The sequence below is a fragment of the Lepisma saccharinum genome, chromosome 29, assembly GCF_977018435.1.
Source record: "Lepisma saccharinum chromosome 29, izLepSacc3.1, whole genome shotgun sequence".
Taxonomy (NCBI): domain Eukaryota; kingdom Metazoa; phylum Arthropoda; class Insecta; order Zygentoma; family Lepismatidae; genus Lepisma; species Lepisma saccharinum.
In genome coordinates this window covers 35574801-35600607 of record NC_139257.1, presented here as the reverse complement: position 1 = coordinate 35600607, position 25807 = coordinate 35574801, and the positions used below count along the sequence as shown (strand labels likewise).

The following is a 25807-nucleotide window of genomic DNA, read 5'->3' as shown; positions in this document are numbered from 1 at the left end:
TCTTGCTAAACGCCAACTATCTTGGAAGAAGAAAAATAAAGCAGTTAAGGTGTTTCCTAATCCTTTCTAACATAGTGGTTCGAATTCCTCTTTAAACTCTTGTCCAGTCCCGATTAGCCTTTCCGTTCATAAAGTGGAGTCTAAGAATTCAGATACAACAGCTGTCTGAATTCACAAACGCACTATTAGGTTCATTCCAGTCACCCGCCTGTGACCTCGGATCGAATGGCTCCCGAGAAGTGCAGTTGTTACTTTTTTCCGCCAGATGTCAGTTCTACATTCACACACCGCGCTATGAGGCGCAAGCGAGCAATACGAAAGCAGAGGCCAACCAAACATCACAATGATCTCCATCTATTTATGCAACTTAAATTGAAAGTGTGAAATGTGATTTCTTCTAGTTTCTGCAGAGTGTTATCGATAAAATGTCCAAGTTGCACTGAGGTTTAGATTGTGCGTCGCCTCTAAAAAAGTGAAAGTTGCAATGTGCCTACCAAGTGTAACACTACACAGAGTTGAAGCACAGATAATGGTATATACAGGGTGATTCAGAATTCCTATTACACACTTCAAGGGGTTGTAGGGGGGACTTAGTAGATCAAGTTTTGATAAGGAATCTATGTCCGGAAACGTACCGTTTTGGTACTACACAGATGACAAGATCACATAATTTCACCTCTCCCGCTTTACCTGTGTCACTACAAGAGCTGCTCGATGTGGCGATCCTGAAGTTCGTTGCAAACAGTGTACCTCCGAAGGATGTTTGCATACACACGCTCAAAAATTCCTGTGTCTGCTGCAGCCAGAACTCTACATGTGGCCCCATACGAAAAAGCCAAGAGGAGTTAGATCCGGCGATCGTGGAGGCCAAGGAGTTGGTCCACCGCGACCTATACACCTGATTGATTGATTAATTGATTTAGTTTATTTTACTTCCCTTTTTTTACCTCTTGGCTAATTTGCGAAGTTGGGGATGAGTGATGAAATGATGAAATTGATGAATGAACATTCACAAACAACCAAGCCCGAGTGGGATTCGAACCCGGGACCCTTGGTGTCATGTTCTTTGAGGAAGCCCTCCATTTTTTTTCATAAAATTTCACTTACTTTTGTTATCCTGTCTAGCGCACAGAAAAGCATATGCATTGGGATAGGTTATTCCATCCGACGCACATACTGGTTGCCAGTCGTACACGCTTCGAAGCATTGCGCATGCGTCACAGCGATGAAATTCTTCTTCCACCTCCTCCACCGTACATCCGCCGCTGTGCAGCACAGTGACATCTATTGAGAGAAAACATAAATACTTATTATAACGCACAAGGTACTATACTCTGTCCCGAGAATATCTGGAGCGAGCGAACGAAAGCAAGTCTCTGGGCAAGTGATGACACGAGAGGGCTCCACCAATTAACACGTGCGAGGGAACGGGACTGCGTGGAGGGGGAAAGTGACTGCAGCTCCCAGCTATTTGTATCAGCGTGTACTGCTTCTCTCGGCCCACCTTCTTCCTATCGTTCTGCCCAACCTTGTTCTAGAGATTCCCAGGATAGAGTAAAGGTCCATAGGAATCATACATAGCTTGAAACTGCTTCTTGGCCATTTGACTTTCTAACGCATCAAATGTAGTCGTCAAAATTGGGTTCTTGTCTTACCATCCCATCTTCTTATCATCATCCATCCTCTACGTTGCAATGTTATTAATTAACATAATATTCCTAATAATGATGAAATTAAACTATTAATCATTAACCAAAAGTGGTAGAAAAGCATTGTAAATTAATCAGAAATCTACATTGGCACAAGACCAATCCTTCAAGTAGCAATTTTCAAATTGCGAATGCTAATATTGAAAACTGCTATCATAAATATAATAATCATTATAACTATTTGCTACCTTCATTTGGTGCAAAGGTACATAAACCTTAAACTTAAAACTCAGCTAGCTTATCTACAGGGTAGGGTTCTTTGTAGACAACGAAACCAGACAGGATGCCTTCCAATGGAGACGTTTAAACGAATATATTATTTAAACACAGGATACATGGAGTAAGAATTTTACATGCGAAGCTACTTTCTTCTATGCTTTTTATTATTTTTATTTTCTCTATCTGTATATTCTTCTATCTGGACTTCCTTCTCAATGGACAGATCTGGATCTGGACTTCCTTCTTAATGGACGGTCTGGATCGGGACTTGCTTCTCAATGGGCGGTCTGGACTTCCCTCTTAATGGACGGTCTGGATCTGGACTTCCTTCTCAATGGACAGATCTGGATCTGGACTTCCTTCTTAATGGACAGTCTGGATCGGGACTTCCTTCTTATCTTCTTTGTAAACTTCCCTCTGGATTTCAATTTATTAAGGTTTTGACTATTTAACGAATGCCTTTATCCTTTTCCAACTTTTTCCTCCAAGCTTTGGGAATAATACTAATATCCTCCCTTGGGGCTTCGATCGGAACGCGCCACCACTAACTAGATACAACAGAGTGTATACTTGGTGCAGCCGATTGACATGCGCATCCAAGTAGGTGCTACAGTTAAACTGCGCAACCAAAAAGTGCTGTGGGGCGTCGACCAGAACGCGCTCGCCACTGATGTAAACAAAATTTCCACTATTGGGATGGTAAATCAATCATACAGATGCAATATCTGTTCAAAGACACAAACTTGTATCAGTGCTTTGACTTCCTTAATTTTCATATTAACTTACATGTGATCACTGATTTGATTTATAAAATATATATATTAATTTACTTCTTTCATATTTATTCTTTGTCTTCTTATAATATATTCCATCTTACCAATTTGCTTTGTTCTTATTTATAAAGTTATTCACATATATTATGCCAATTCTTAACCTTGCACGCCTGGTGCTGCCATCTCTATTCGTCTTTGGCAAACTATCCACATTACTTGGTCCTATTGGGTACGTAACATATTATATACTAAATATTTAAATTAAAACATTAACACTGAAATTAGAGAATAATTTTTATAAACTATTATACACTAAATATCTAAATTAAACCATTAACACTGAAATAAGAGAAAAATAATTATAAACTATTATATACTAAATATCTAAATTAAACCATTAACACTAAAATAAGATAATAATTATTATAAACTATTATATACTAAATATCTAAATTAAACCATTAACGCTGAAATAAGAGAATAATAATTATAAACTATTATATACTTAATATCTAAATTAATCCATTAACACTGAAATAAGATAATAATTATTATAAACTATTATATACTTAATATCTAAATTAATCCATTAACACTGAAATAAGAGAATAATTATTATAAACTATTATATACTAAATATCTAAATTAAACCATTAACACTGAAATAAGAGAATAATTATTATAAACTATTATATACTAAATATCTAAATTAAACCAGTAACACTGAAATAAGAGAAAAATAATTATAAACTATTATATACTAAATATCTAAATTAAACCATTAACACTAAAATAAGATAATAATTATTATAAACTATTATATACTAAATATCTAAATTAAACCATTAACGCTGAAATAAGAGAATAATAATTATAAACTATTATATACTTAATATCTAAATTAATCCATTAACACTGAAATAAGATAATAATTATTATAAACTATTATATACTTAATATCTAAATTAAACCATTAACACTGAAATAAGATAATAATTATTATAAACTATCATATGCTAAATGTCTAAATTAAACCATTAACACTGAAATAAGAGAATAATTATTATAAACTATTAAACAAAGGAAGACAGTCCAATGCTGGTAACGAGATTATTTTTTTTAATCCTGTTTCCTTGTGGTTCAGTTAGATAACGATAGACATACTGCCAACTAACTACTTAATGTGTTCAATACGGAATTATTTTTATAATTTAAAGTATTTCTGGTGGTTGTGTTCATTGTAGGGTTTGTGGTATTTGTATTCAGAAACAACTCAGAAATTGTAAAAAAAAAGAAAATCTGATAATTCAAAAGCAGGTGCACGTAACAATTCGCCCTACTGTAAAATGCAAAACAGCTAAAGAGATAGGCTTGGAAGTTAGCAAAGATGAAACTAAATATATGCGTATTGCTTACAGGCAGAAACCAAGTGTTAGGTAATAATCAAAATCTAATTATTGATAACAACTCTGTTGAGTTTTCAAATTCAAGTACCTAGGAGTAATACTAACAAATGAAAATAATATTAAAGAGGAAATAAAGTAGACTTAATTCAGGAAATGCATGTTACTTTTCTCTTCATAAACTTTTATCTTTTCGTATTATATCTAAGAGACTAAAGGTTAACTTATACAGACAGTAATATTACCTGTAGTATTATATTGATGTGAAACTTGGTCCCTTACATTAAAAGACGAAAATAAATTAAGAGTATTTGAAAGTAAAATCCTTAGGAAAATATTTGGACCTAAAAGGGATGAGGAGGTTACATAATTTAGAATTGCACAATTATTAGATTAATAATTAGATATTATTAGAATAATTAAATCAAGGCGACTTAGGTGGGCAGGGCACGTGACCCGAATGGAAGAGGAATGAAGAGTTTATAGGATTCTTGTTAGGAAACCTGATGGTAAAAGACCTGTAGGAAGGCCAAGACGAAGATAGAGGGATAATGTTGAGATGGACCTAAAGGAATGACACGTCCTTCCCTGTTGTACAAATATTTATTGTTTATAATTACCTTTCTCGTTGTACAAATGTTTATGGCTCTTTCCGAATTACCTTTCTTGTTGTACAAATGTTTATTGTTATTAATCTTCATTTCTGTAATTTACCTATCATTGATAATGTCAAGATAGTGACTGACCTGTATATACTTATCTTGTTAAGAGCTATTACCGTGGAAATTACGATTGTGTTTTGTCTTGATGGGAGTTCGGGCTTTGAGGTTTAAAAGAGTGATAAAGGTGAATTGTAATATGCTGTTCTGTCTTTGAAATCTCAATGGAACTTCGCCCATAAGTATTTTTATTTTGTTAAGAAGTAAAATATGCTTTCATTTCTTAGTGAAAACTTGATTTTGATTTGGTTTGAACAACGAGCGAAGAGAGATATTACCCAATACCCTGAGAGGCATCACGTGAATGTTACTAGTCTTCATGTGATCATTTTTATTGTATAGTACTTATATAATCATGTTCTTTTGACTGAATAACGTGTCAAGATTTTGACGCATCATCGCGGGGCCTGAAATATGTTGTTTTGTTAGTGTATATTTTTGTGAGTTCGTGAAGTGTAATTAATTTGTGATTGTAATGGAAATTCTGTACTAGAAGAATATAGATAAAAAAAAATGTTGAGAAGTGAAGTAAAGCGTCGTCTGAGGAGAGTGAATCTCCAGTGCAGTCAGTTCCCGTTACAGCAGATCTGCTTTCTTCATTACGGATTATGTTGGAGGAAAGTACAAGGGCCTTGGAATCTAAAATTCGGGAAAACGTTAGAGAGAACTCCAGCAATCTGGAAGCCAAGATCCAAGAAAACTACAGTGCTTTGGATTCCCTGGAATCAAGAATTCAGGAAAACATTAGGGAAAACTCCAGAAGGTTGGAACGCAATTTGAACTTAAAATTAGAGGAAAGTGGTAGAAATCTGGTGGAATCAGAACGGCGCTTAGAAGAGAAGTTTTCACAGGGTTATTCGAAGCTCACAGAATTTGCTTTGGAGACGGGACAAAGACTGGAGAATTTGACAGCCATAATGGAAGAAAGTCAACAGAAGATAAAAGATAGCATTCAAATAGAGATCGTTAACTTACGTCAGATATGTGAATCAAACTCTCAACAAGTGGAAACAAACTTGCAAAAAGAAATTGCCCTGTTGCGAGAAGAGGTTGAACAGTCTCAGGGAAACTTCCGTAAGGAAATCGCTGAAGAACAGAGCAGTTTCATAAAGGAAGTGTTTGAAAATGCGAATCACCAGGTAACTGTTATCACAGATAAGTTAGAAGATACAGTTAACAAGAAAGTGAGAGAGAAATTAGCGGAGAATATAAATGAAACCGAAGGATACAGAAAAGCTGACGAAGAAGGAGGAAAACAGTTGAAACTAAACAAGACAAATTTTCCTCAGATGTTGGTCATATCTGTAGTGAAATTGTTCATATTTCTGCCCAGCTGAATAGGTTGCAGGTACAGACGAACTCTGATCATGCTCAAATCCACCGTGTAGATGAAGGTTCTGGAAGATCGACATTTTATTCCATCTGTTCAGATGAAGCCACAAACCAGAAAAGAAAAACCGAAAGGAAAAAGAAGTATAAGAAGATGAACGAATCCAGCTCTTCAGACGGTGAATCAACTTCTCGCAGCAGAAGGAACGGAAGAGAGCCTCCTTCATGCATTGTACACACTGGTGTACTCCTAGGATGTCAGATATAAATTCCATGAGAAAATTCGACGGCAATATTATCGCTACTTCAGCTGAAATATATTTAAAGGAATTGAATACTAACCTTGAGATTCTACAGATTCCTCAACATTATAGGCTTGAAATCATTCCACGTTTGTTAACTGGAAAGTCCTATCACTGGTTGTCCCATAAGAACGATTTCCGCACTTACTATGATTTTTGCCGAGAATTCAAGAAGTGTTTTGCTTCAACAGAAGCGAAAGAGAGGGAATTGGCGTCTGTGAGGACTAGGTGGTACAAAAAACAGAATGATAATAATATGGAGGAATATAACGGGTGAATCAACTAAAACTTACACTCCAAATATTTCAGAAATGGAAGGTGCTATTGATGTGCTGTTTTCACAGAAATGAAGTGTAACCAAGGGCTCATAATTGTAGCCCATACACAGATTTTTATAATTATTAGAATGTGTATTTATTTTAGAAAGTTAAATTTTTCAAATGGAACAATGCCTATTGACAGTATCAAAATAAAACTAGAGTAAATTAGAATGCCAATGGTGTTTCTTTCATGATTCTAGTACAAGTAGTTTTCGAGCTATCGTCGTTTGAAAATTGTACAGACCGGCAGTTGTCTGCTCCATTCAACTGCTTAGTTACGAGGCTATGATGTTCGTATGTTTGTTGCCTTTACAGTCTACTGATTGCATTGCGACTTCCTTGTCAGTTACGTGGTGATAGTGCAAGAAGTCGGACGTGGTGGAAGATGGTGTTTACCAATGCTGAAAAAGCCGACATGTTAATGATGTATGGAGAATATAGGAAGAATGCTGTTAGTGCTTTTGCTCTGTACGCGGAACAATAGACGTCACCCATCGCGACAATTATTTGTGAAACGCTTCAACCAATTACGTGAAACTGGAAGTGTAAAACCTAAAAAACGTAACAGAAACAAACGAGTGACTGGAGAAGAGGGTGAAATTAATGTTCTCGCTGCTGTTGCTGTACATCTGCACGTCAGTTCCCATTCAATCGCACGAGGAAGTGGCAAGAGTCAGGCAAGTGTACTACTCATTCTCCACCGTCAAAGGTCCATCCGTATCATGTCTCTCTCCATCAAGAACTGCATGGAAACGATTTCGAGAATCGTGTTAACTTTTGTACATGGGCGTTAAGACAAGATACACCAGATTTATCATGTATCTTGTTTAGTGATGAAACAACATTTACAAATCATAGCCAAGTAAACCTCCGAAACATGCACTATTGGTCCGTAAACAATCCCCATTGGCTTCGTCAGGTGGAACGTCAGCGTTCATGGAGTTTAAACGTGTGGTGTGGAATAGTGAACCATCAGCTCCTAGGCCCTTTGTTCATAGAAGGAACACTAAATTCTCAAAAGTATCTCAACCTCCTAACAGACCAACTTCCACAGATGTTAGAGGACGTTCCACTGCAGACTAGGAGGAACATGTGGTATCAGTATGATGGCTGTCCAGCGCATAGTGCACGACGTACTACAGCTTGTCTTCACCGATTGTTTCCAAATCGTTGGATTTGACGAAGGGGACCTGTACCTTGGCCGGCCCGTTCACCAGAATTGACCCCTTTATTTTTTTTTATCTGGGGTAAGCTAAAATAGACTGTTTACAAGAACATACCGACTACACCAGATGATATGAACCGACGTATTACTGCTGCCTGCGCTGAAATTTCTGATGAAATGCTAGAACGTGTGCATCAATCTTTACATGGCAGACTGGAATATTGTATTGAAGCTGGTGGGCGTTATTTTGAACACAACCTTTGAAGGCCAATTCTCTTTCTTCTTCAGAATCCAAAGAATTTATTTATTCACTTTTTCCTTACGTTAGTGCTGACACATGTCGCAGACAACTGCCGGTCTGTACAATTTTCAAACTACGATAGCTCGAAAACTACTTGCACTAGAATCCCGAAAGAAACACCATTGGCATTCTCATTTACTCTAGTTTCATTTTGTTACAGTCAACAGGCATTGTTCCATTTGAAAAATGTAACTTTCTATAATAAATACACATTCTAACAATTATAAAAATCTGTGTATGGTCTACAATTATGAGCCCTTGGTTACACTTCATTTCTGTGAAAACAGCACCTCAATAGCACCTTCCATTTCTGAAATATTTGGGGTGCAAGTTTTAGGTGATTCACCCGGTTATTTGGTCCGTGTACTCTGCCTATAGGAATCTAAGTAATCATTACACCGAGCAGGAAGTAGTTAATCTAATCATCGGACAGCTACCGTGTAGAGTAAAGCAATTGTGCCTGGCTCATGCTCCGAAGACTGTGGATCTCTTAGCAGATTTTTTTAACCCCTTCAGACCCTTTGTACATGATCATGTACATCACTTTTATTATTTTTTTAATGCGTGATAGCGAATGTTTCAGCATTTAATTTTTTTTCCGCATGATTTTTTACATCTCGTCTCCTGAGAAATCGCTAAGCTACTGCCACCTGGTATCACTCTCAGAAAATAGATAGCAAATAGCAATGATGGCGGGAATAATTGACGACATTGAAAGTAAATATCCTACATTTTGTATCACTTTAACATAGATTTAGATTAAGTCATGAACATGCCAAAAATGTACGAATATTTTCAGAAAAATATAAATGTTGTTGTTTTTGTAACAGAACACCTCTTATAGCTACATTTCAGCAAAAAAATGTTTTCGTTATTGAAAAAGAATCAGGTCTGAAGGGGTTAAGAGATATGACCAAGCGGAGGAACAAGATGCTTGGCGGTCTACATGGAAACGGGAGACGGAAGACTGGAGCTGAACAAAACAGCAGGGATGTCCAAAGAACGTCTAGAGTTTGCCTAGTTCAGCAGCAAAACAGCAGTAATCAAATTGGAAGTTCAGACCTCAGAAATGGAAATCGATACCCTCAGCAGCGTCAGTTTAAATCACGACGAGATTATCCAGCATCCAGAGGTAATCCTTACGATAGACCATATCATAACGGTTTTTGCTCACCAAGGCAACGTTTATCTCCACCAAGAGATAGCAACAATTCTACCAGGACTCAAATGACGAGTAGTGGCGTGCAGACAGACATTGTTCAAATATATCCCAGCGCTGAACAAGAGCGTATTGTGCAATTAACGAGGAACTTCTGTTGGGACAACGGATCTGATCTGAATCAGGTGCGAGATTTTACCCCTCGCCTACCATAGAAACGTCCCCTTATGTTAGGCAGTCTCGGGTGAAACTGGGGGCAACAAGAGGCTTTTCCCATTCTGGAGATGAAGATAAGAAACTGATACTTGTGATAAATCACGAGGGAAAGGAATTTAGATATAAATTAAGGCAAGCCGTTCAGTTTAAAAATTCAGTGAGAGCCCCAGAAATTAAGGCACGTGTGGCAAATGTAGACATAACCTCTTAGTCAACATACTAACGTTGCACAACTTTGTATGCATGTTGTATTTATGATGAATGTTGTATGTAGGGGAACAACGTTGTGATAACGTTGCACCAACGTTACAAAAAAACATTCCACTGAATGCGCTTTAGTTTGGATGGTCAACACAATCGTCAGATCAAAGTGTTTTGTTTAATCTGAATTTTTGTGTGCACTGTCCACCAAAGCTTATATTTCCTACAGCGTACACTAGATGGCAGTGCGATTTAAATGCAAAACAAACATAAGTATTAGTAACACAAATAAGGATAACTTCGATTGTAATTAGTGAAAAAATGTGTTTTATTATCCTTCGAAAGATGTGTGAATAATAAAGTTGTAAGGAAGATCAGAAAATGAAATGTGGTGAATACCAGTGAAACTCCCATGATAAATATTTTTTATCCCAGACTATGTAATCAGGAGCTAAGTAGTGTAAAAAGAAACTGGTCACAAGACGCTCCAATCAGTGATCTGTTAGTTCGTATGAACTTTCCAGACTGATCATTACCAGTGCGTAGTTAGAAATCGGTTAATTCATTGAACTCTCCAGCCTAATTATTGTCTATTTTTGTGGGAGCAGGAAAAGGTTTATTATCCATTTTGCCTTGACTCATCTCACTCAACAGGTCGCTAGGTGCCGTGGCTTGCCGCGAGTTGATAGCTTCCTGGAGATGAGCCCTTGCTCGAAAAGGTATATTATCCATGCAAAAAGAAACTGGTTACCAGGGTGTAGTTAGAGATTGGTTAATTCATCAAACTCTCCAGACTAACAATTGCCTATTTTGGTGGAGCAGGAGAAGTTTTTATAAGCTGCAAAGAGAAACTGTGACGTCACAAACGGGTTTTTATGTTACGCATATGTATTATATACAAAAATACCTTGGCAAGATTGGTAATAGCTTACCATGCGAAATTATCATATTTTAAATATGCATTGTTGTTATATTCGTGAATTACACAGGCAGCAAGGTAATGTTGCAAACACGTTGTGGCAACGTTAACCCCTTACATACCTAACGTTGTTACAATGTTCAGTGTATGTTGATACAACGTTGTGAAAACATTGTGTCAACGTTGCTGCAACGTAAGTTGACAACGTTGTGGCAACATGTACTGTTACGGGCTAACGTTGCCACAACGTTTTGGTAACATTACCTTGTTGACTGGGTTGTGTAGTCGACACTGCAGCAGAGGTCAGCAGAGTGATGAGTTTAAATGTTTGGGAAAAATAAATAAAAATTTACCCAGGGCTACGTTGCAATCTGTACCTGAAGTTAGACTCGTTGACCTTGCTGGGAAAAGTCCCGCTAGAGTTGTTGGCAAACGTAGTATTGTGCTGGAAATTGCTGAGAGCGCCATTCCAATGGTTGGCATCAAAAGAGTTTTTCTGCCCCGGCGCGATACCGAGACACCTAGCGACATATCAGGTAACTAGGAATTATTCTCGGTTGTGTCCTAAACCAGAGGCCAGAGCACAGGCCGTGGCCCAGATGACCTCCCACCACCCCCCACCCCCATGGTGGAAAGCGGATTTGCTTTTGTGTTACTCGTAACTGCAAAAGTATGAGGCGGAGATCAATCTTAAACATAGAAAATTATATTTAAAAGTGGATGGAGAGTCGATTGAAAAAGAGCTAGAAGAGAATAATTCCGTAGACAAGTAAATGAGGGTCGGGAAATTGAAAGCTAGTCATTACAAATGAACGCCTTCATCAGTACATATGAAAGAAGATTGATTGCAGTAAATTTCTGACCATGAAAGGAAGATCCAATTTAACTTGAAATCTTCACGATCAATAGGAAGGTGTCTTTGGAGAGGCCTGGCACTGGAAACGTTTTAAATGAGTTGGTGATTACAACACGTTATGAAGCGAGGCCATATTGGAATAAGCTGCTGATTGTTTACATGATCTGGTTTTCTTATTTGTATGAAGTGTTATCGGTTACTTATGATGTATCAGAAGTCCCATGCTGTACAAAAAACGTCCAGGTTTTTCTCAGAAAATGTGAACTAAATACATGAAGAATTGTAAACTGTTATCCAGAGATTGAAACGAAAATCTCCTAGACTGGAAGAAATTTTCCAGTTCGTTGTCGATTTTGTTTTTCTTCGGAGGGGGCAATTGACACGTACTTCCCTCTTGTACAAATATTTATTGTTTATAATTACCTTTCTCTTTGTACAAGTGTTTATTGTTCTTTCCGAATTACCTTTCTCGTTGTACAAATGTTTATTGTTATTAATCTTCATTTCTGTAATTTACGTATCATTGGTAATGTCAGGATAGTGGCTGACCTGAATATACTTATCTTGTTAAGAGCTATTACCATGGACATTACGATTGTGTTTTGTCTTGATGGGAGTTCGGGCTTTGAGGTTTAAAAGAGTGATAGAGGTGAATTGTAATATGCTGTTCTTTCTTTGAAATCTCGATGGAACTTCGCCCATAAGTATTTTTATTTTGCTAAGAAGTAAAATATACTTTATTTTCTTAGTGAAAAATTGATTTGATTTGAAGAACGAACGAAGAGAGATATTACCCAATACCCTGAGAGGCATCACGTGAATGCTACTAGACTTCATGTGATCATTTTTATTGTGTAGTACTTATATAATCATGTTCTTTTGACTGAAAGAACGTGTCGGGAAATCGGTATGGATGGAAAAGTTTGGATTGATCTTGCCCAGGATAGGTGCACATGGAAGGCTTGTGTTACTGCAGCCATAATCCTTCGGGTTTAAGAAGGCTAGAGAGTAAAATGTTCTTCTCGAAAAAGTATATTGTATCTCCCTAAACGTTTGTCATATCGTAACATACCCCATCGGTAGAGTCTGTTGAGAAGGAGGCTTTTTTAGACAGGAAGATGCCGTGACTCAGCTGAGAGAAGGTGACTGAAGGTCGCGGCAACAGGAACAAAACCAGGTGATCTAAGGAGCAGGGGATCTTTCGATTGTCATCGCTGAGAGGAGGAACACCGCTAGGAAAGCTAAAGCCATGAAACCAGTCAAGGTCACGCCACCCACCTACAGCGTTGCCAATGAGCAATAATTTCAACCGACGAAATCAACCGCACACGTACAAATCCATAGGTATTAATGTGCAAATTGTCCATCACCATGCCCGTGCACTTTATTTGACTCAATAAGAGCTTCAAGAATTAAAAGAAAACTCAAAACAAGCTGTTGACAACTTCTGCACCAGCATACATAAAAATCCATAGCTTAGAAACACATAGGATATAAGAGAAAAATTAATGGAAATAGTCATGGACAATTTGCACGGTAATACTCATGGATCCCACTGTACAACGCGCGAAGTATCGACCGAGCAGCTTATAAGAAGTGTGGCAAGCCTGGAGGACCAGGGGTGTGGAGGAGGCAAGGGGAAGATCCGACCTTGACTGGCCTATTTTCGTGGAGAGAGCAATGGTTATATTTGTACTTCTCCTTTCTTTCATCACATTTGTGCTACTTTTAGCCGATCGCGACGATGAAGATATAATTGTGAACACATTGTGACTCACGAATGCATGCCTAGACCTGGACGCGAACCTTCGTGAGTCGACCACTCGACACACTCTCCCACCAAAACATCAAAACCTAGAATTTGTACTTACATGATCCGTATTTCCGCAGACACTTAATCTCCCCCATGTTCCTGTAGGTGATGTGGTTCGATGCACACACTGGATGATAACCCCACAAGTCATCTGCGCGTTTGCAAGGATCAGTGCGGTAGTCTTCACAGCAGAGGCCATTGTAAGCAAACTCAATGTCTTTAAAGAACAACACAATATCAGTCTACAATGACAACAGTAAGGGTAATACTGGTATTCTTAAAGACCCCCCTCATAAACAAGTATGTAATTCCTTCACCCTATTTAAAAGCCGTTTTAAGTATTCTCTTCCTTGATCACAGACATAAACAAACATCATTTTATGTGTATACAGGGTGGTCCAAAAGTGCGGAACGGGCCGAATAAAACCGAAATGCATGCTATTCTTGAAATTTTATATGTGTACATGTAGTTCGGGGATGGGGAAAAACCTACCGAACCGCTTTGGAAATATGGTCGCCATCTTGAAAGCCGCCATCTTGGATCGAGATCACTTTTTTTAAATCTGAACCTAGGCATGTGACACATGAAATTACACTGGGAAAAGCTCACAAACACGATGGTAGCATTCATTTTTGCAAAACTTTATTCATGTTCATGCACTTCTTTAACACCCTATAGCATGAACATGAATAAAGTTTTGCAAAAATGAATGCTACCATCGTGTTTGTGAACTTTTCCCAGTGTAATTTCATGTGTCATATGCCTAGGTTCAGATTTAAAAAAGTGATCTCGATCCAAGATGGCGGCTTTCAAGATGGCGACCATATTTCAAAAGTGGTTCGGTAGGTTTTCCCCCGTCCCCAATCTACATGTACACATATAAAATTTCAATAACCGCATGCATTTCGGTTTTATTCGGTTCGTTCCGCACTTTTGTACCACCCTGTACATGTTCAAAAGATAAAAATTCTTCACATTACATTTCATAGACAATACTGCGGGACAAAAAGTATAGGGGGGCAACTGCCGCCCACGCCCTCCCTAATCGCCGCCACTGCCCCTGGAAAAGATGTGTAACTGGCAACAGTGCCTTTCCTACCTGTCCCAAACGATGGACAAGGGAACATAGCTTGGGATTAGGTTAATACATTTATCAGGGAGATGAGGTCCGACCGACAATGTTTAAGTTTGTCCAAAAATGTACTGAACTACAGACATCGGGGAGAGGGCATAATAGAATTACTGAATTATTAGCTAAAAGATGGCAATGCAAGAAGCTTGAACAAAAAAGCTTTTAAAATAACAAGGAATGGCTAACATATTTCCAATATCTTTACTTTTTGGAAGAAATCTTTTCTGTTTGAAGTTGATTTGGTTCTACTAAGGAGAAAATTATTATTTTAAGTAACAAAACACGGCAAATATCGAAGTTGTTATAGTTATCAACTACTTATGTAGTCTCTTGTACATAATGCCCCAACTGCCACAGTAAGTAGAATTTTGTCATACGTCTCTTTTAATTAATTACAATCGGGATTCCTGGTAGGTCTTGAATGCACCTCGTATAAAAATATGACGAAAGACACCCTAATTTCCCAAATACAGAATATTCATATAAGGTGAATACTAGATAAAACATCTCTCTTACCTTCGTATGGATTCAATAATTTCCTACACTCAACAGCTTCCATATTTGCATATGTTTTTCCATTCTTATCGCACACAGGATTGAAATATGGTGAATATGGACATTTGACCAGGCATCTGCCGAAATGTTTAGCGAAAATATCTGCAAATATACATAATAAATCGGTTGAATGTTCTTAAACCTACTTAGCTTCAGACACATTATAACACATGTGGTATTACATAATTGTTGAATATGACGTTACCAGTAGCGTATGCTGCGTTCAAAACCTGGGCATTTCAGGATTGGCTATACGCGAAAACGATCGGTTTTCTTCTCTGAACTATAGATGGCGAAATAGTCCACCTACCCAAGGTGGAAGTTGACGTCCAAATTTCCGTACGAATGTTTGACATGCAATTTTCCATGCTTTGTGGAAAATTAAATTTACACTTTCACTTTCATTTGGCAACACTGCACCCCGTTTGTTGTTTCTATGTTTAAAAATATCTACTTGGACAGGGCTAATATTTGGTGTATGACTTATGTATGTACAGGTTTCGGTTACAAAGTAACGCCACTCTTAATTCCCAGTTGCGCCGTTCGTGGGACACCCTGTAGTATTCGAATGGAGAAATATTTGCGGGGGCTATTTTTCGTTATTTTCTGGTATTTTGAAGTTAATTATGTCACTAATTTTAATTCGCAACACAGCACATATGATTCACAAAAATCGCTATAATTCACGCACTAACTCACCACAATACAAGCATTTACTCACGATCCGCAGAAAAAAAAACAGCGTATTAAGGAAACGAACTTTCTTCAACATTCCCTGACGCGACTTCCACTGGCTAAGCCCTTTGTCAGTTCGGTTATTTTTAGATGCAGTCACAGACCATTTCCGGTCTGCTAACAAATCTCCCGAACTTCTCATCATGTACTCTGGTTGTTTCAGAGGTCAATGGCCTCTTTTGTTGTACCGTCTGCAATTGTTACTTTTAAAGTGATGTTCTTGGAGCAGAAGGAAATTTCTCTGTCATAAAGCAACCCTTTTCCCTTTCCTTTAATAGTTTTTCTCCAAAATTCCTCCTTGCTCGGGAGATGCCACGCTGGTAACAATGAGTTCGCAACACTGATGGCAGCATAAAATTCAAAGAAAGCTGGCAAGATTGCCGTCTCGTAAGAAATAAGTGTGCTAACTCCTGAAATAGGGATGGCCAGATCCGGATCCTAGCGGATCCGAAATCCGGATCCAGAACTTTTTTATTTTAATTTGTAGAACTGTAACTGTAGAACAATTGTATAATTTTTGTATAACATTTCTATCTTGTTATATGTGTTAAAGGTTTCATCCTGGAATGGAATGTCTCACATTTATGTGTGTTTTCATTTCTCCCCCCCCCCCTCAAATGTCAAGATGAGGAGAAATTGAAGTGGGGATCTGACCCCGAAACCACTTAAATATGACATAGGAAGAAACAGGGGTCATACGGCCTCTCTATACACCTGTCAAATTTCATGAGAATCGGAGGGGGACACAGGGGTCAGATGATCCTCACGTCAATTTGTCCTCATCGTGACATTTGAGGCGGGTTTTGCCCCCTAAAACAGTTTTTTAGCCGAAACAAAAAAACACGTATTATTTCTTCCTTTGGGCCCCTCTATACACCTGCCAAGTTTCATGAAAATCGGAGGGGGACACAGGGGTCAGATCCCCACTTCAATTTGTCCTCATCTTGACATTTGAGGGGATTTTGCCCCCTAAAACAGTTTTTAGCTGAAACAAAAAACACGTAATTCTTCCTTTGGGCCCCTCTATACACCTGCCACGTTTCATGGAAATCGGAGGGGAACACAGGGGTCAGATCCCCACTTCAATTTGTCCTCATCTTGACATTTGAGAGGAGGTTTCCCCCTAGAACAATTTTTTGCCGAAACAAAAAAACACGTATTTCTTCATTTGGGCCCGTTTATACACACACCTGCCAAGTTTCATGGAAATCGGAGGTCAGATCCCTACTTCAATTTGTCCTCATCTTGACAATTGAGTGGGTTTCGCCCTGTAAAACCGTTTTCTAGCTGAAACAAAAAACACGTAATTCTTCCTTTGGGCCCCTCTATACACCTGCCACGTTTCATGGAAATCGGAGGGGAACACAGGGGTCAGATCCCCACTTCAATTTGTCCTCATCTTGACATTTGAGAGGAGGTTTCCCCCTAGAACAATTTTTTGCCGAAACAAAAAAACACGTATTTCTTCATTTGGGCCCGTTTATACACACACCTGCCAAGTTTCATGGAAATCGGAGGTCAGATCCCTACTTCAATTTGTCCTCATCTTGACAATTGAGTGGGTTTCGCCCTGTAAAACCGTTTTCTAGCTGAAACAAAAATAAACACGTATTTCTTCCTTTGGGCCCCACTATACACCTGCCAAGTTTCATGGAAATCGGATGGGGACACATAAGTCAAATGCCCACTTAAATTTGTCCTCATATTGACATTTGAGGGGGGGGGGTTGCCCCTAAAACAGTTTTTCAGCCGAAACAAAAAAAAACACTTATTTCTTCATTTGGGTCCGTTTATACACACACCTGCCAAGTATCATGGAAATCGGAGGGGGACACAGGGGTCCGATACTCACTTCAATTTGTCCTCATGTTGACATTTGAGTTGTTTTTTTCCCTAAACCCGTTTTTTAGCTAAAACAAAAAAAAACACGTATTTCTTCCATTGGGCCCCACTATACACCTGCCAAGTTTTATGGAAATCGGAGGGATACAGGGGTTAGATCCTCACTTCAATTTGTCCTCATCATGACATTTGAGGGGATTTTGTCCCTTAAAACCGTTTTTTAGCTGAAACAAAAAAAACACGTATTTCTTCATTTGGGCCCGTTTATACACACACCTGCCAAGTATCATGGAAATCGGAGGGGGACACAGGGGTCAGATCCTCACTTCAATTTGTCCTCATCTTGACATTTGAGGGGGTTTTGCCCCCGAAAACAGATTTTTAGCTGAAACAAAAAAACACGTATTTCTTCCATTGGGCCCCACTATACACCTGCCAAGTTTCATGGAAATCGGAGGGGGATACTTAGATAACCTCGCTTGTTAGTCTTACACTTTGTAATTATTTAACACTGCATATATTATAATATTTTATTTTAATTTGTAGAACTGTAACTGTAGAAGAATTGTATAATTTTTGTATAACATTTCTATATTGTTATATGTGTTAAAGGTTTCATCCTGGAATGGAATGTCTCACATTTATGTGTGTTTTCATTTCCAATACATTCGAATGAATACATATTCGTTTCAATGGCATTTACAAAATCACCTCTGACATGTGTGCACGAGTGTGTTAGCCGATGCGTAGCAAAGTATTTTAGAAACAACACTTGAAAAAAATTCTTGTAGGACTAACGAAAAATTTCTTTGTAATCGAAGATCATAATACCTTTTAAGGTGTGGTAATATTATAATGGGATTGAGATACGAAACTCTCGGATCCGGATCCGGATTTTCGGATCCGGATCCAGATCCAAATCTTTCGAACCCGGATCCGAAACTTTCAGACCCGGATCCGGATCCGCAATTTTCGGATCCGGATCCGTTTGGCCATCCCTATCCTGACATGCTACCATCTTCTTATTGAAAACAATTTTATCCACATTTTCCGACCGATGTTTTCTTCTCTTCTAAGTCTGGGCTTTGCAGTTAGCCAAGATAGCCTGGAATATACGCCTCTGGACGTTACGATGTATATTTTAAAGTTATGCTTATATCCATGCTCTCATATAAATATCAGAATGATTTTTGCACGCAAACGAGGCTCCGGCGCTTTGACTCACACCCAGTTTGTACACAGCGACGATCCATGCCATTTTGTACCACTTATATCACAAACAAGAGCTGCAAAGAAGAGGCCATGCACTGTTGCAAACCTCAGAACAAATACACTTATGACCGATGTGGCAACACCGTAAATTCTTCTATACGCCTAGTTTCGTGATTGATTGATTGATTTGGTGTTGAAAGTCCACTTTATGCACAGTAAAGCTAATCGGGACTGGACTTACAGTTTAAAGTGGAATCCGAACCACTATGTGCCTCCACCGGGTATCGAACGCGGGATGACTTGATTACAAGGCGACGACGCTAACACCGCGCCATCGGGGCCTAGTATAATCTATACCGTACAAATCACACACACACCCATATATAATATTATGTAGGGGGGCATTCCATGTGAAAGTGCCTCAATTTTAAAAATTAAATGCAACGCTGTAATTTCATCCTATCTTATGAGTGAACAATCTATAAAGTTATCTTTTGGATAAAAATTCAAGTATGATATCTACATAATTAAGTTAGATGGTAGAAGGTAGTATATATATTGTTAGTTTATTTGGTAAATATGCGATAACGCCCGGACACCTTTCACTCGTTTATTTTCTTAATTTTACCACTGTGATTACCTATTTTGCCTTGCGGAACATTCTTTAAGGTGAAGTTATGCCTTTTCCATAAAATACTGTCAACTTTTCATATTACGATTGATTATTTGTCATACTTGTTCCGCTTCTGTAATAGACAATATGGCGTGCACTCGTAATGGATCATCGCGCGTCATGACGCGCCAGCTTGTGTTTTGTCGATTTTCAGTGCGCAAGCAGTGTTTCAAACCTTCATGACGGAAAATTACGTACTATTTCGATTTTTTTTTTCATGTTTACCTCCACAAACCATGCACGTTAGCCCCAAAAACCATCCACAGGTAGCCCCACAAACCATTGACGTTAGCCCCAAAATCCATCCATGGGTAGCCCCACAAACCATTGACGTTAGTCCCAAAAACCATCCACGAATAGCCCCACAAACCATTCACACAATGTTAGGTTAGGCCTGTTAGGTTAGGTTCCATTAGCACTCATTTCACCCCTAAATTGATCGAAAAAAGAAAGGGGGCGAACATAGTTAAAAATAAATTTTCGTAAAAAGAAGGCACGTTTGGAAACACTGCAGAGATCGCGGGACTTTCAACGCTCTCGCCATCTGCACGCACACAATGGAAACAACGGCATAATGTGGCAGGCAATGCCAATTTCTTACGTAAAAAGTGATTAAGTCTTGTTCGGCAGCATTAAACTACGAAGTTTTTACTATCCGTGAAAGAAAATACCTCCAAGAACGTCCAGAATGCTAAAGAAATTCATTTCAGTAAGTACTTTCTCCAGTAAATTTGAAGAAATCCGTCCGGGCGATATCGCATATTTACCGTTTATTTTACCTTTTTGATTTACTTTTGTTTTCTATTGTGTCTCACCCGTGATACTAAAAAACAATTTATCCTCTAACTGTTACATTTCCCCCTCAACTCCACTAGAATATTAAAAGGTCAATTATCTTTATCCTTTGTCTTAAATAATTCACTTATGTTTAATCAATGTCCCATTGACAATACCATATATATATATACAGGTAATGGACAAAATAATATGAACACCAATGCAATTGCAGAAAACTTGTATTAGTAGGGGGTTGCCCCCCCCCCCTTGCCTGAATGACAGCTTGTATCCTACGTGGGATAGACAAATAAAGGTCCTGTACAGTGTGAACTGGAATACGTAGCCACTCCTCGCACAAAACAGTCTCAAGTTCCGAAAGTGTCATTGGAGGTGGAAACCGATTACGCACTTTGGCCTCCAAAATACCCCACAAAGGCTCAATGATGTTAAGATCGGGGGACTGTGGACACCAGACGAGATGTTCTACCTCATCACTGTGCTCATCAAACCATGCATCAACGCACCTAGCAGTGTGAATAGGGGCGTTATCATCTTGGAAGATGGGGCATGCATCGGGAAACAAAGTGTGAACCATGGGATGGAGGTGGTCACCCAGGATGCTGCAGTACTTCTCTGCGTTGATTCTCCCACGCAGGACGACAAGTGGGCCAACACCACTCCAAGATATAGCCCCCCAAACCATCACAAACCCCCCCCCCCACCATGTTTCACGGTAGGCACTAAGCAGTCAATATCAAATGCTTCAGCAGGAGTTCTCCACACATAAACACGTCCTGTGGTCTGAAATAATGTGAAAGACGATTCGTCTGACCATATCACATGTTCCCATTGCTGCTGTGTCCAATTCTTGTGCTCTTGGCACCACCTTCTTCGTGTCACTGCATTACGTGGAGTCACCAACGGTTTGGGGATGGAAATTCTGCCATGAATGTTCACAGAATGCAGCTCTCTTTGAATGGTTTTCGTTGATACAGGGTCCTGGAGGTGATTGTTCATCTCTGCGGTTATCTGGGACAGTGTTGTCTTGTGATTTCGAGTCATTATTCGCTTCAAAACACGTCGATCCCTGTTGGATAACTTTGTTTTTCGCCCACTATTCTCCTTTGCAGACGTTGTCTTTCCATGTTGTCTGTAGGCTGTCAGAACAGTTGACACTGTGCTCCGTGCTACACCAACAAGTGTAGCCGTTTTTGTCACAGATGCTCCAGCCAGGCGGGCTCCTATGATCATGCCTCTTTTGAAGTCTGAAAGGTCGGACATACCTGCATTTGACGGATAGCTGACTGCTCGCATGCAACTCTCACACCAGCTTCTGCTGAGTGTTGTTCCTTTTCCACGACGGCGTATATAGGCCTTTGCAAACCAAGGTGTTCATATTATTTTGTACATTACCTGTATATATATATATATATATATATATATATATATATATATATATATATATATAAAATCAAAGAAGGAGAAAGGAAACATTCACCAGACAGTGGAAAAAATATGAATTTTCGCTAACTATATCGTAGCATCATCATACCGGTTCCGTCTCTTTGCTCTTGCTCTGAAGATGCTACGATTTAGTTAGCGAAAATTCAAATTTTTTCCACTGTCTGGTGGGTATTTCCTTTCTCCTCCATTGATTTTTATTTAGTCCTTTTGGCTCTCCTTGCTTTTATCCATATATAAAACTTGATAGCTTACCTTTATTATATATCTTGATGTTGGTAAACATTGCCCATATGTTGAAGTATGTCGCTCCATCTGTCCCGCAAATGAGCTTCTCTGGTGTTACTTCTCGCAGCACTTTGGGGTCAACTTCCCTCTGGCAGTCACACCGACCTTCGTGAGACACCGTTATTGTTGCTGAAAGAGAACAATGGCTTGATTGTTAAGGGCACCTGGAACAGTTTGTGTCCAGCCAGACGCGAGGACCCTAATCTGCTCTTCCCCCACTGACCTTTCGCCGAGGCGAGCTGGGGAAAGAGATGATCTGTGCAGTAGATGGTTATAGGAGAACTCTTAACATTACGCTTATGGAAGTACAGTAAAACCTCGTTAATTCGGACCCAAATAAGCCGGACTTTGCTTAATCCGGACAGGCAAAAGGAAGAAAAAATAAAGAAAAGCAGAATGCAAGGTTTTAAATGTGGCTAGAAGTCAACAAGAGAACTTCCCAAAGAAAAGGCAGTCAACCACTGATGAAATTCTGTTTCCCGCAGACTTTGTACTGTAGTGTATAGTGTATTTGGCCTATGCCCTTTAAATACACCATAATAAACGTGTTTTGTTGCTATAAACGTAGTTTTAATGCACTTTCTACTGTTCTTTTAGGTTATTTCAGTTAATCCGTTAAACCGGTTAACTTATCACCCCCATTAGTCCAGATTAACGAGGTTTTACTGTATTATTTTACTTGTTCTCTACGGAGTATCAAACTTCTGATGGTGTAGAAAAACACATCAGAGGAAGTAGGGCAGGTTGAAGATTTTGCTTGTGTTATGAAAAGTCGGTATTTCCATTTGATTAGCCGTAACTTCAAGTTGAAGTTGTTTGTCCACAAGGAATACACGGGAGTTCCATCATATTTCCACAGATCGTACCTAGCTCAATGGTCAGATTTAGAAACCACTTCCACTTGCAACATGGGGAGAAATTCATGCTCTCTTGTCTCGTGTTTTACTTTTTCAGTAGCAGTGCCCATTCCGACGATATTGAAATACGTAAATGCCTACCTGGTGCGGAACTGCCACTCTGTGTTGACTTCTTAGGGAGATTTCAAACTCAAGCAACACGCCACACACGTCGATGAGGATTTTATCAATGGAAGTCCATGATCGTTACTTGAGACCTAACTTTGAGGGGGCAGAATTAAACTGGGCCTAATTTTGAGGGGGAAAGAATCAGACTTCGGCATAATTTTGAGGGGGAAGAATTAATCTGGGCGTAATTTTGAGAGGGGAGAATTAAACTGGGCCTAATGTTGAAGGGGCGGAATTAAACTGGGCCTAATTTTGAGGGGGCAGAATTAAACTTGAGCCTAATTTTGAGGAAACAGAATTAAACTTGGGCCTAATCTTGAGAGGACAGAATTAATCTGGGCCTAATGTTGAAGGGAGAATTAATCTGGGCCTAATGTTGAAGGGGCAGAATTAAACTGGGCCTAATTTTGAGGGGACAGAATCAAACCTGGGGCTTAACTTTGGGAGAAGACACTCGAAAAGTTTTCCATCCCATGAAAACAACGTCCAGGATTATTTGCTAAATAACTGTGACGTTTGCGAAATTACAAATATTACTCTGTATTACGTTGCCCCTCAGGTACCCTAGCTTGTAAATTTTAATAAACTCGAAATTTTGGGGGGCAAGTGCCCCCCTTGCCCCCATTACGCCAATGAATGGAACGCAGGCTTGTGCGGCATGTCAAGCCGCTACGGCCGCTACGCTTGGCCCATTCCTAAGCGACACGCAGCACGTGTCGCTTCGGTCTGAAATCTCCCTTAAGTGTCGACCTGGGGGAGGTTAAGAAACTTTCGCGTCTTCCAAAATACCTTAAATATTTTTGTTTCAGTACTATTGGTGTAATATAATTTAGTTGTACGACCTACACATACTATTTACTCGCTCTCTCGCACCATCAAGTTTATGAGGGTGCTTCTATATTGGTCCTTCAGTTCACATTTTGTTGCTTGCTGAATCGTAACGAAGGGGAAAAGGGGGGGGGGGTCACCCGCGCCTCTGGTGGAAGAAAAGAAAGTGGCGAACAGCAAAAAGAGAAAAAAAAATGTAAAAGAGTAAACGTCCTGGTAACTAACACTCTAGCCCTCTTCTTAGACCAGAAGGTTTATGGCTGCAGCAACACAAGCAGTGATGTGCCGTAGACTATAAGTTTACGTCTACATGCGTTGTCTACACGTAATCTACGCGTAGATTACATTAGGCTGTAGTTTACATAGACTACGTAGACAATCTAAAGTGCATTAAAATTAATTTTCGAGGGTTTCATGAAATGAAAGTGACATTTTCAACTATATTGGTTCCTAACGAAATGAAAAGAACCCTATTTACAAGGAAGAAGATAAATACTATGAAAGAAACAACAACAGATGGCAGTCGTGAGGCAAGAGTGGTCTTTTCCCCATAAAGCTCTAGAGTATTTCCTATATTAGGTTTCTTCCTAGGTGAGAAATTGTTCGAATTTGAAAGAAAGAGTATGAAAAGTTCTCCACACACATCAGCAACTGATACGCAGTATAATTCTCTGTTAAATCCACGGCGCTCTTTGCTAAGTTATCACCTTTCGCCATGTTGTTTACATAGATTACGTAATCTACGTGTATAACATAGTCTACGTGTAGAATGTAGACTATCGTTGTTTACTTGTAGACGCACATCACTGAACACAAGCCTTCTATCTGTCCCTATCCTGGGCAAGATCAATCCAATCATTTCCATCCTCAACAATTTCCTTTAGGTCCATCTCAACGTTATCCCTCCATCTTCGTCTTGGCCTTGCTACAGGTCTCTTACCATCGGGATAAACGTCCTGGTGTCTTGATAAATTCATATTTAAAAATAAAAAAAAGGTGGATTGAGTTTTATTTTAAGTCCATTTTATGCACAGATATGCTAATCGATACTCGACCTCCATTTTAAAATGGGATCCGAACGTCTGTGTGCCTCCATTTTCTTTTGCTCTTGCAAACATGTAGCTTTTGAGAAATTAATATACTGTAGTCATAATCAGGTATATATTGAATATATAATTAACATGCAAGCTTACGTCACAGATTGTAGCGCACCTACTTAATTCTAGTCCATCTTATCAAGGAAGAAGCGACGTTTGAAACTTACAGTCTATTTCCTTCTTGTAGCACTCAAAAGCATGGATATTTGGGTAGCTATAGTTGTTACTTCCACACACCGGGGCGATTTTCAGATCCGTCACAGACAGCCAACAGGGGTCGCTGCAAGGTCCACGAAACACCAGCGCCACGTCTGAAAGAACAAGAATACTGTTGCAGTACAAGAGTTCAGAAAAATAAATGCTGCGAATTAACTTTTTTTTTGGCCCTAATGAGGGATGCCAAGGTAACTTAATATATAAGGTAGCGCCATCCGAAGATTGCCGATCGTGCACGAGTGCGTGACGTCATAGTGGATGGATTCAGATGTAAACAGGAAATGTACGGGTGTCTTTCAATGAACGGCCCTGTCGATGCTCTGCCGTGGAAATTGGCATTGTTCAGTTCCAGTTACAGAAAAGCTTAAATATTGTTATTTGTATTGTTATTAACAGGCAGGTCATTCATTTTGTATTTGAACAGAATAAACTAGATAAACACTACATAGATCGAAAAATTGGGTGTAAAATGGAGGAACAAAGTATATTTTTATGTTCTAACATTTAATTAAACGAATAAATGGTTCCACAATTTCCAAAATTATAAATATTATATTTTTT

At 39.0% G+C, this 25807-nt stretch overlaps 1 protein-coding gene across 2 annotated transcripts in view; it reads right to left on the bottom strand.

Annotated features, from left to right (window-relative positions):
* Window positions 1-25807, bottom strand: part of LOC145981513 (serine protease inhibitor dipetalogastin-like) — a 46221-nt gene that overhangs the window by 17254 nt on the left and 3160 nt on the right. For both annotated transcript variants that reach the window (XM_083114808.1, XM_083114809.1), the window contains exons 3-7: window positions 25198-25341; window positions 22048-22209; window positions 15054-15194; window positions 13463-13621; window positions 1108-1284 (exon numbers count right to left, since the gene is read on the bottom strand). In XM_083114808.1, coding sequence (XP_082970934.1) covers window positions 1108-1284; window positions 13463-13621; window positions 15054-15194; window positions 22048-22209; window positions 25198-25341 — 783 coding nt within the window. The remainder of the gene's footprint in view (window positions 1-1107; window positions 1285-13462; window positions 13622-15053; window positions 15195-22047; window positions 22210-25197; window positions 25342-25807) is intronic.